At 48.1% G+C, this 12,746-nt stretch overlaps 2 protein-coding genes across 2 annotated transcripts; both read right to left on the bottom strand.

The window, feature by feature from the left end:
• Positions 1-2,677: 2,677 nt before the first annotated feature.
• Positions 2,678-3,142, bottom strand: Pmar_PMAR026793 (hypothetical protein; the record flags this gene model as incomplete). The annotated part of the gene is made up of 2 exons (XM_002784828.1): positions 2,678-2,829; positions 2,869-3,142. The coding sequence occupies 2 exons, from the start codon at positions 3,140-3,142 to the stop codon at positions 2,678-2,680; spliced, it is 426 nt and encodes a 141-aa protein (XP_002784874.1).
• Positions 3,143-3,163: 21 nt separating this feature from the next.
• Positions 3,164-7,942, bottom strand: Pmar_PMAR026792 (retrovirus polyprotein, putative; the record flags this gene model as incomplete). Its single annotated transcript, XM_002784827.1, has 1 exon — positions 3,164-7,942. The coding sequence occupies one exon, from the start codon at positions 7,940-7,942 to the stop codon at positions 3,164-3,166; it is 4,779 nt and encodes a 1,592-aa protein (XP_002784873.1).
• Positions 7,943-12,746: the final 4,804 nt, after the last annotated feature.

The following is a 12,746-nucleotide window of genomic DNA, read 5'->3' as shown; positions in this document are numbered from 1 at the left end:
ACTCGGTATCTCTAGACTGATGGATGTCGGGCTTATCACTCCAGTAGACAAAGTGCGTGTTAGTAAGATCGTATTCAGCGATTTACCACTGTCGGAGTTAAGGGAGGTGACGTGTGTAGCAGAGGAATCATCAGCTGATGAGTATTGACCCAGAGAAAGTTAGTTATGAGTAAACGCATGATCCACAGCTCGGTAATGGCCAAATTGCTCCACTCGGCATCCGAGGTTACTAGCCTTACCCAAGAACTCGGAAGCCTGAGAACCCAAGTTATGGCGCACGTTGCACGCGTATACAGGACATGCGTCAATAATCAACACAGCGGATATGCGGAGCCAGTGGATGTCTGAGGGGCGCAAGTACCACTGAGCTGGAGTCTTGGCTACCATATCAATCTTTTGAACGAAGAGGCGGTTCCATGGCTCTGGGTTGCCCAGTGTTGAAATATATGTTCGTTTTCTCAAGCTGAGTTGGAGAGTTCTCGCAGTGATCATAGGAGTGTATACACGAATTAAGATAGAGATGTGCAGAAACCACTGACTATTTTCCGAACTTACCTCATAATTCACGTATTGTCACTAACATATGTCGTTGACCATGTGCATATTTTCCCACACTAGGGTTGCCTTTGATCATATGTGATAGGCTAAGATGCTCTCACAGTGAGAGCTCCACTCAACAGAGTGAATTTATATCCTTCTCGGACTGCTTGCCCATACGGCGACAACCGCCGATGAATCTCGAGAAGTTGGCCATTCCAGTTGGAGTGGCCTCACTGTTGATGTCTTTCCAGGCAACCAAGCATGTGCCTCGAACTTCGAGGCTCGAAGCATCATTATCTTCCAAGTGCTTGAGAAAATTATCAGCAATCTGGTTACTGATGTTCCTTGGCGCTACAAAACATGAACGTGTTAGTTGTATAGGCGCTGGGCCCAACAGTTGCCTGGGATGTCTTGTCCCATACTCATGAGTAATCCCAGGATCGATGATATACCTCAATCAACATTGATGTAGACTTGTGACTACCGCGACGGGACTTAATGCTCTAAGCAGAAATGCATGATGCACTTTAACTCGATGCATTGTGCATCAATGAATTCTGGGCCCCAGAATCTGGGGCCGTATGCGGATCCTGATGCAACAGGTGAGTCAGAGTATTTACTCAGATGAAAAAATCAGATGGTGAGTAATAACCCCTGATTCACTGATTTTTTACTCTGGAGCGAGAAATCAGGATCATCGCGAGGATATCTGGATCTCTGAGATTATTCGAGGATCTAAAGTTGATTTTTTGGCTGAATAATACTCTTACTCAATATGCCTTGCTTATGAGGCTGATTTTTCGGGTGATTCCATTGAATCTGAGTATTTTCGAGAATCGGGGAATCAGAGGTTGAATCAGACATTTTTGACAAGAAGAAGATTGTAGTCGCCACGCCCCAGAACCGAAAGTGACACTTTCAAGAAAGGCAGAAAACGTCACTCTACGAGGGGAGAATCTGGTAGATTCGCCCCGAATGCATGCACATTTCCCGTTACGCTACAACAATGATGAAATTTTGGAAGAAGATCTTTTGTCGCACTTGCACACATCCGTACTTCAAACTTTTCAATATGTTCACTCGGAATCAACTAACTCTGGGTTTCTAATTCAGAAGTTCTAAGAGGAAGCTCAGCGCTAGAGCTTCGTTCTCGAGCTTCTAGAGCTTCCTTCGAGAACCGGTAGCGTGATCGTATGACCTAGCTGAACTGTTTAAGATGATACTTTCATGTGCTCGAAGTCGGGATTCTATTCCCGGGCAGGGTCACACTGATACCCTGTATGTACTACGTGCGCTAGACCTCCTTGCACCGCCTTGGATCGTATAATCTCACAGCTCGACTGGTTAAGGATTTGCTTCCACTTGGTCCAAGCCGAGGTTCTATCCCCCGGTGCGGTCATTCTAAGAACCTACTCGCAGGGAGCCGAGAAAGTCTACCGAGGCGCGCTGAAGTCGTGAATCGAGGCCGAGAATCAGAATCAGGGTTTGGTACCGGGGGTCCGGACCCCCGGTAAAGAATCAAGATTAATCCCCGTGTTAAACTGTGAGCTTGTGCATCATGAGTATGATCCCGGTTCATGCTCAAGGTCAGATTGCGATCTTGAATCTGAGCAGCTTTCAGGTTGAGTAAAAGAATCTCGACTCCTGAGAATTAATCTCGAATCATGAGTAAAAATCCCAACTCCGAGTATTTTATCTCGAATTGATGAAGTACTTTGTCTCAGTGCCAAAAACTCTGAATCAGCCATTGAGTATAGATTTGAATCTTGAATCGTGATTAAGGATCAGGACTCGGACTCAACGGCTGATTAAAATCAAGGATCAAGGATCTTGCTCATGATTACGTAATCTGACTCTGTCTCAAGTACTCATACTGATTGGGATCCGTCTCCCTCCTGTGACTGATGACTCGACTCGTGAGCAGACATTAAGTAGGAAAAGACGATTTAACCAACTCAATGAACGGTTTGTACGCAGCGCAACTGTGCACGCATACACATAGCAGCGTGCGATGGGCGCACAACATAGAGTTATCGGACGAATGACATGAAATAGGGAAACATTACAGCAGCAATGGAGCTCTGTCTAATCATTCCACCCCCTGCTCAAGGACTACAAGATGAACTTGAGCACGAAATTAACCATAAAAAGGACGCACATTGCGCAAGCTTTCCCAAGAGGTGCTATCAGCAGTATCCTTCTTGCGCACCTTAACTTTCAGGGAACGATGATCAACCTCAACGACTCTATACCAATCAGTGCTATATCTCCCCTTCCCATGTCCAGCACCTGAGAGTAGGTCCGGACGGAACACCAGCACACGGTCACCGATCTTAGGCATCTGAGCTTTCCGCCTCGGTCTCAATGTCGTCACCGGGGACCGATCCTCCTTCGCCTGGATGACATCTTCTTTCAGTTCCTCTCTCTCCTTGTTGATGCCGTCGACAACCTCTGGAGAATCAGCCGGGGTAGGCAAGCAGGCTGGCTGAGTCGGGCCTCCAGGAGCGAGTCTTAATTCCTCCTCCTCACGGCGAGCCCTGCCGAAGAAGATCTGAAAGCTACTCTTCCCAGTCAGACCCGGCTTGGCATTGGCACGACGCATAGCCTTAGCCAAGAGCTCCTCTCATCTGCCATTAGCATTATAGACATCGCGGTAACGGCGAAGAGTGCGCTTTAGAGAACCGACCGCAGCTTCGGCACTACCATTCTGCCAAGGAGCATATGGCAGACAGACCTGGTGCTTCACCCCTCGACGAGAAAGAAAGTTGCCTAGGAACCGACTCCTGAAGCATGGTCCGCCATCACTGCGTAGCCTCTCAGGAGTACCGAGAATGTCGAACACTGTCTCCATGCCATGAGAGACCGATCTCCCTGAGGAGTCTGGGATTCCGAGCATGTACGTAAACTTCGAGAACTCACATACGAACACCAGAGCATAAGTATGGTTCTGCTTCGACTTAACAAACGGGCCAGCCAGGTCACAGCTCACGACGCTCCAGATGTTGCGAACACCAGCATCCAAGTGGTTATAGCCCCCGCCGGACAGTCCAAAGAACCTCGATGTCGCAGCAGCCTGGCAGTCGGGACACTCCCGAACAATCTTAGCAGCAATGGCGGTGATCCCTGGAATCCAGAAGTCCCTACCAACTCGCCATCTTGTCCGCCGGCAATGATCGTGGATACCAGACACGTGATAGCTGGTTATGATCCGCTTGGCCTCCGAGAAACCGAGTTCGGAATCGGTAGGAATAACGATAACTTGGCGAGCAGGCTCAGCAGTATCACCATGAGGAAACTTCAAGGCGACGAGGAGGCCATTGTCCACTTTTAGATACTCCGTTTTACCATCCACCAGTATACCATCCGGGTAATCGGCCTCGGAGAGCTTGTGGATGATGTCCTTCATCTTCTCAGAAGATTGCTGAATGCTTGCAAAACGCCGACGAGCCTCATCCCCCGGTGAGCCCAAGCCTCCATCGTTGGGACTCACGACTACGGAGAGCCGTTGGCTAGAAGGATCCTCAACTTCCACGTCTCCAGTCTGGGTATGAAGCCCCATATCCTCCAATAGCCTACTCAGCTTGTCGGCCTCTGCGTTAGCTTCGCCGGTGACCTTCTTCATGGCGACCTCAACACCGTAGGCGCGGATCTCGTCGATCAACTCTCTGAGATTGTTGGCCAGTCTCTTAACCATCACCTTCTCAGTGCTTGAGCACCCCGCATGGCCCAACTCCGCCCACGAAAGAGCAGTTTGAGAGTCGCTATGAAAAACTACCCTCTTTAGAGGCAGGGTAGAACCACCAGTATCCCGCGACAGGATAAGCGAAGGACACTCCACCACCAGAGAGTGCACGTAGGTCACCGCTTTGCCTAGAGCTATGAGCTCCTTGCGATTTATGTGGTACGAGCGAGAGGGACCAGACCATATAAAGGCGTTACCTCCCAAATACCATTCCTTCACTCCACCCCCTGGTCCGGCATAGCAGCAGTAACCGGCTCCAGAAGGACTAGCATCGGACCATACGAGTAATTCCCTGCATGGAGAGGACCCTGTTGTATGACAGCAACGGTGCGATATGTGCTCAACAATCTCCTGGATACAACGGTGGAGTACGTTATAATCCCAGGTACCCTTCTCCAAAGTGAACCGTCCATCCCAACCGTGTTGGCGGAGCTGCTGCCCACCGACTGTGCGCAGTAGATCTCCACAGAGACGCACCCTAGGATGAACTCCCAGCGGGTCTGAGCCCCAACCAGCCTGACCAGCAACTGCGAAGAGTTTACGACAGGTCCAAGTGGAAGGAAAAAGATCTCCTGAGGTAGTCAGGTGCGGGACTGGGTGCTTAACGCAGGAGAAGCTGAGGAGACCTCCCTCAAACGACCAGGTGATACCAAGATGACGAAACTGGTGGTCCTTGAGGTTGTCGTTCCCCTTCTCGTCCGGAAAGGAGAAACCAGTTAAACTGGCCACTTTATTTAGTGCGGTGAGGAATCGATCCGCAACTGGACTGGTCCCACATGACACTAGTATGGTGAGGTCGTCGAGGTAAAGGTACACACCACTCTTCGAGAGAGCCTCAGCATCGGCTTTGTCCAGCAAACTGGCGGACACCGCTAGCATATGGTCCAGACAAGAGAGCAAGGCGCACGGCCCACATTTCAGGCCGAAGACCAGCCGAGAGCTTGAGTATGCCCTTCCATTAAGCGTGAGGTAGCTCTTATGCACTGTCCGGACACAGTAGAACGCACGACTTGCGTCTCTTGTAATAAGTCGGCTATAGGGCTCCCATCTGAGCCTGGTATCTCTCAAGATCTCAGCAACGGTGGCACCAGGATAGCCCGCCACCCCCAAGTGCTTATTGACACCTCTGCAGTCCACTACAGGGCGGCATTTTGTAGTTTTCGCATACCCATCTTTGGATATTTGCGATACCGGAAACACCACCATAGGGTTAGATGTTGGGCAGTCCTTCTCGGGTAGCCACCAGGATCGCTCGACGTAAGATTTCACCTCGTCATCAAAATAGCGTTTTTGAGAATCACTCAGCTTGCTGTACAAGGCATGGCTGAAGTCAGCGGAGCGGGCACGGTCAACCCCCGGAGCGGGATTGCTCCAATTGATCTCGTAGACAAATTCTTGTTCTGGACGATCACGGACTTCCGAGCCGGTGATGCGACGGCACCGCCACTGGAAATCAGCTGAAGCTCCTTTCACCGGCGCCCAATCCGTCTGTAATTGCTTGGTGAGATCCGTTGCGTGAACAATGTGCTCAAGTTCAGTGGGAGGACTCCATATCTGGAAAATGTGGTTGTTGCCGAGGTGCGAGTTATCACAGTCCTCTTTTCCCGATAGCTCATATTGGAGACGATCGGGATCACCTGCGCTCGCCGCCGTCAGTTGGATCTGATGGCCGTCAGGCTTTTTTATCGATACTTTCACGAGCCGTCCCCGTACCCCGTCGGTCTTGAAAGACAATGTGATGCCCATCTCACACATAGAGACGACCCCCAAGATTGCATGACAGGCCTCAGACCGCAGAACCCTGAAGATAGTAGAACCGAGCTTGACTTTACCCAAAAGCATAGCGCGGCCTTGATCCGCGAGGATTACATAGGGAGCCATGTCCTCGTCGAGCGGGCGCAATTCAAGACCAAATTTTTCGGCGAGTGCAGATGGAATATAGTTGTAGAACGCCCCAGTGTCGATAAGGCACCGGAGAGGTGAAGGGCAAGTGTCATGGCGTAGGAATATTGTAGGACCGGGCTTCTGGACATCGTCGCGAACCAGGTAGAGCTGCTGCTCGCAAATGTCAGCGTCCTGATCAGAAGAGTCTCCGTCCTCACTAGCCGAGTCCTCTTGGGTCTCGATGGGTGCGGCGACAGCTGCCGCTGCGGTTGCCTGTGCTTGGCCCCTGCGGACATGTTCATACCGACACCCTGTACCATGCTTGCACTTGCCATGCTTGTAGAAGAAACGGCAGAGCTCCTTCTTGGCTTTACCGTCCTTGTTCCTTGGAGGGAATGTCGGAGCAGGTGATTCCGGCTCCGTGTGGGCACTCGGGTTTTCCGGAGAGCCAGACGGTCTGGGTCTCACTTTTCCCGGTTGCATAGCGTTCTCCAAACGCTCTCTGTGGTTCAAGTGCTGTATCAGATGACTATAGGTAACTGCCACACCCGCCTGGGACACGTGATCCATCGCTCTCTTCCGGGCATCCCCAGAGAGCCCTCGGATTAACCCCGTGAGCTTTCTGGCGTCGGGGACAGCCTCACCCATTTGGGCCTCGAGCTCAGAGGCGGACAGGTCATACCTCTTGATGAATGCTTGAACAGACTCGTCTTGTCGTTGACGAAGAGCGTCGAAGAGCTGCTCCGCCTGCCATTTCACCACCTCCGCACTGACACCACGACACTCGACCTGCAGGGCCTCGAGTACCCTGCGGATTTCGGCTACCCATTTAGCGCTCAAAGAAGGTGTACCCGGAGCCGTGGGTGACAGCTTAGCAATAACTGCTTCCCCCAGGGATTGCACTAAGAAGTGGTATAGACCGACTGCGTCACCCGATAGAGCGTTAGCACGTGCCTGTACCGTCAGCTTCTTGAGCCAGACGTTGAAGAGACGAGAGTCATTCATACCAACAAAACGGCCACCTGGTATTTTGAGACCCTGCACGTCGCGCCTTGTACGGGTTGCCTCCTTACGGTCGATCATGTAGTCGGACGGCACACTGGATACGAAGTTGTCAATGAGGTCTGCCGCTTGCGTGCTGTTGGACCCCCTGGTTGATACCGGTGGCGTTGAGAGTTGGTGTTGGATCCTTGGACCTCTACCCAGAGGAGGAGTAGCGAAACCGATGTTCGGAGGAGCCGATGGAGCATTTCGGACCCGCTCCGGGATCCTGTGAAACTGCAGCTGGGGGGTGCCTTGGATCGACTCCCTGCCCCTCACGGTAGGATCGAGAGTAGGTACTCTCTCTTGGGTGGTTTGGGCGGCGATTTCGACAGCGGAGATGTATTCGTAGTCCAGGCGAGCCTTGAGCGTGCGACCTGCCTTCATGAGCGTATGCTCGACCGCGCAGAAAGGGGAGTGATAGCTCACTATGAGCTCCCTCCGTATGTTGACGGTACCAGACCTTGTTGTAGCCTGGGATAGCACGAAGAGCGAATGGTAGGCCTCCTTGACCGGCTCTGGATCATCCGAGAAGTAGTCGTTAACGAAAGCCATGTAGGCTGATTCTCGCTCCTCGGCCGGGATATCGGCCATCGCCACATTCAGGTCTTTCACAGCGGTGTCGATTGACGGGCCATCAGCCTCGAAGAGGTGCAGGAGGAGTCCCGGTATCGGAGCCAATGATTGGGATCCGTCTCCCTCCTGTGACTGATGACTCGACTCGTGAGCAGACATTAAGTAGGAAAAGACGATTTAACCAACTCAATGAACGGATTGTACGCAGCGCAACTGTGCACGCATACACATAGCAGCGTGCGATGGGCGCACAACCTAGAGTTATCGGACGAATGACACGAAATAAGGAAACATTACAGCAGCAATGGAGCTCTGTCTAATCAATACAGGGAATCATCCAGAAACCTATAACGTTCCCGGGTGGAGCTCATTTTTAATTCTCCACGTATGGCTAGGATCCCATTCTGCAATCAGTTTCCAATGTAAATGTCATCACACTTTCCTCATTGTTAGTAGACTCTGGGGAACGTTATTTTTGAGAACTAGATAGGTCCCTGCGTGCACAAGTACTTCGTGATAAAGATCATACGTTGCCACAAATTATTCAAGCTCACTTTCTATCACAGCTATCCGATAGCTGTACTATCGCTGGCAGATACCATTACTGTTCGTCATCATGACATGCGGTATGGTGATTTTCTTCGCAGTAGATTGGACTCATATGTGAGATGACCGAGTCGAGGAGTTGATTATTTCTCACTAGGTATCATCGCTTCACATTTTTGATCTCGTATTGCTCGTGGTTCTGCCTCCCGAAGGCCCTTTTTCCTCGTCTCCATCAGCGCCTAGCTCGAACGGCTATTCACCACGAGAAGTGCCTCACAGATGGTATGACACTCTTAATGCTCCCTCTGACGCGAAACGTAGACAGCAACAAATCTTTGCAGATAAATATCACTACGTAACTCATATAGTTATATGAAAAACACTGTGTTAAACATTGTATCACAAAACACGCCATCTTTCCCGAGAGATGATGTTTCTGAAATTTTCCCGCATTCACAAGCTTTTATATAAATCCCGAGAAGCCAGTGTTGGAATATATCGCGAAGTGTCGCTGAGGCCTTGTCGGCATTTCACTAACGCGATATCCCCTGCAACGATAGTAATCCTTATGAAGAACGACCTGAATACTACGATGCCGCAGCGACTGCAGCACAGAGATTCATATGTTCCGACGCGTAACCAAGACTAGCTGAATCATGAACTTTGTGACCGCATTCCAATATTCGTCTCCCCTGGTAGCACAACGTGAGGATCGTAATTTCTCTGTTCAGCCTAACAGTATTGGGAACTTCTCGACACGTGGAAGCTCTGATGCAGTGCAATTCATACTATCAGGTAACGAGCATTACATCACACAAGTCAAGTCGTCAACAGATGATCTATTTGATGAACTACCTGAGACGATGAAAGCCAAAAGTGAGAGAAATCCACACCTTCTCGCGCTCCAATGATGGAGTAGGCACTCTGCAACTAGCCGCGATGTCGTCTGACGGTTTCAAACGAGTCTCGGCGGTAGCTGACAAAGATAACCGATTCAGGTAGGGGGCTTCACGCACGGTTCCGTCGACAGAACTATAGTTTCTAATTTATCCCACTAGCCCTCATCGGAATAATTATTTCAACATAGGGAAGTCTGAGATGATAGAGATTATATCATCTCAGACATTAGCTTTATCATAGAGCTCGTCAAAGCCTGGTGCTGTTGAGGATTATAACCCGGCCTGGTTTTGCACAACGCCATATTGCACAGTGTGCAATGCACACAACGTCTCGTTCGTTACGCCAAGTTGTTGACCACAACGAGTGAGACACTGAATGTTTTTTCCATGAACGATTCACCAATCGCAGCATAACAATCCATTATCGATCGGAAACCGCCGGAAGGGCTATCACATGGAGGACGATACCAATCGGAATACGGCGTTTTTTAGGTTGATCGTCGAGCGAAACCCCTTTGTTAAGGATCTGCTCAAGAAAGTTAGAAGAGAGATACTACAGCTCAGAATGCAACAAAATAGGTTAATGAAAGAGATTCATTACTTAGAGATGAACACTTTAGGCAGCGAGCAGTGGTCGAATCAAGGGTCAACCGAGAGGCACTGAAGACTGAGCAAGAGGATGCAGAATCGTTACCAGACAAGTGAGCCACTGACAAGTGTGCGAGTCAAAATCGGTGTATGCTTAATATGAGCTACAGAAGTGTGGGAGGATACTCTCCTCCTTGTTACCAATCATAAGGCTTATCATAAATAACCGGCAATCATGATTATAACTTATGAGCATGGTCGCCACCTAGTGATATGAAAAAAAAACTAGTGAAAAATATATTTCACGACTACTGCATAGTGCGAATATCGCGTTTTTCACCGAGTTTTACGCCATTCCACATGAAACGGGTAAAACTCCATCGTTATCTATATTATTATCATCTGGTCATTTCGTGATTGGGTATTTAATTATATTATATTTATCGGAGTTTCACCCTAGTGATATGAAAAATATATTTCACGACTACTGCATATCACCGCGAATAATATCGCGTTTTTCACCGAGTTTCACGCCACTTCACGTAAAGCGGGTTGTGAAACTCCATTATTATCTGGTCAAAACGTTATTGATTATTAACTGTATTTATTGTGGTTTCACGGGCGGCCCTAGTGATATGAAAAACACTAGTGAAAAGTTTATTTCACGACTACTACATATCGCGTTTTACGCCACTACACATACACCCCTCAACCTACTTAGCCGTCGTATATACTACCATCGCTGGGAGTACCATTCGAACAGGCATCACCAACAGCCATTTCGTCAGCAAGCCTTGAAACGACCGCTCGCGCAGAACTGAATTGTTGTGCATGCGTGCAAATTAACTTTATAAAAATTTCAAAGAATTTTTTTTGGTAATTTTTTCGTTAATTTCTGAACACTTCTACCCGAATTCGTATGTAAACTCCTATAATGGGTGAGCAAACTGCTGAGCTCAACTGAAGAAAGCGAACATATATTCCTCCAAAAACACTGACAAACTTTTCCGCCGAAAATCTCACCTCGACTGATTCTCCGAATAAATAAAACTCCTAATGCTACGAATAATGCCGATTTGATCTTTCTACCTAAGGCACTTAAAAATCGATCAGAATGGCGCGCGCTTTTTACACGAGATGAAAACTCACCTTCTAATATTGACTGCATACAGTACCCTCCAAGAAATTTACCAAAAAAGTCGTCAACTACCAGGAAAGAATCGCAAAAAGGTAACACCCCCCAGAAAAAAAACATGAAAATTCCGAAGAAGGGAAATTTGCATGAGCATACAAAAATTTTCAATTTTTGAGTTGGTCGAGTCCGTCGGTCAGTAGTGCCTCCGCTAACACTGGTGCTTTTCCCCTGACCCTTTATATTGATTTACAATCTCAGTTTCACAACCGTAAACTTGTCTACTTGTTGTTAATATGGAGCGTGGGGGGAAATATGCACATGGTCAACTACATGTGTTGGTGATGACAATATGAAAATTCTGAGAGGAAATTTCGATTCCCGAATTCGCATATAAACTTGTATAATTAGCTTTGTAAACTCCTGAGCTCAGTAGCTGAGGAAAGCGATTACATATATTCCTACTCCAACACTGTATAGGAAACTCCTGAGCTCAGCAGCTGAGGAAAGCGATTACATATATTCCTACTCCAACACTGTATAGGAAACTCCTGAGCTCAGCAGATGAGGAAAGCGATTACATATATTCCTACTCCAACACTGTATAGGAAACTCCTGAGCTCAGCAGCTGAGGAAAGCGATTACATATATTCCTACTCCAACACTGTATAGGAAACTCCTGAGCTCAGCAGCTGAGGAAAGCGATTACATATATTCCTACTCCAACACTGTATAGGAAACCCCTGAGCTCAGCAGCTGAGGAAAGCGATTACATATATTCCTACTCCAACACTGTATAGGAAACTCCTGAGCTCAGCAGCTGAGGAAAGCGATTACATATATTCCTACTCCAACACTGTATAGGAAACTCCTGAGCTCAGCAGCTGAGGAAAGCGATTACATATATTCCTACTCCAACACTGTATAGGAAACTCCTGAGCTCAGCAGCTGAGGAAAGCGATTACATATATTCCTACTCCAACACTGTATAGGAAACTCCTGAGCTCAGCAGCTGAGGAAAGCGATTACATATATTCCTACTCCAACACTGTATAGGAAACTCCTGAGCTCAGTAGCTGAGGAAAGCGATTACATATATTCCTACTCCAACACTGTATAGGAAACTCCTGAGCTCAGCAGCTGAGGAAAGCGATTACATATATTCCTACTCCAACACTGTATAGGAAACTCCTGAGCTCATTAGCTGAGGAAAGCGATTACATATATTCCTACTCCAACACTGTATAGGAAACTCCTGAGCTCAGCAGCTGAGGAAAGCGATTACATATATTCCTACTCCAACACTGTATAGGAAACTCCTGAGCTCAGCAGCTGAGGAAAGCGATTACATATATTCCTACTCCAACACTGTATAGGAAACTCCTGAGCTCAGCAGCTGAGGAAAGCGATTACATATATTCCTACTCCAACACTAGACAAAAGTAAAACACATTTCGATGTACACGTTACTCAACACCATTTAAAATCAACGGCATGGGATTCGACCCCACGCCCTCTGGAATGACAAACAACCCTCCATCCTACTCCACTACCTTCATTTAGTAAATTTTGCGCGCTTTTATTCAGACCATGTACTCCTCCATCTTCCATCGAATCAACCTCATGGAACATCTGAAATTTCACAAATTCTCTTAGCGGAGCGAAGCTACCATTTTCTATTCATCGCTACAATACCATCAAAATACAAAACGCATATACTACGCGAAATCCAAGACCCAATTTTCCAACTACTATTCATATCAGCTTGGAATTTTCTATATAAACACTTTTAATATGA

Source organism: Perkinsus marinus, assembly GCF_000006405.1.
Source record: "Perkinsus marinus ATCC 50983 genomic scaffold scf_1104296934580, whole genome shotgun sequence".
NCBI lineage: Eukaryota > Perkinsozoa > Perkinsida > Perkinsidae > Perkinsus > Perkinsus marinus.
Note: the sequence above shows the minus strand (reverse complement) of the source record. Positions and strands in the feature narration are given on the sequence as shown.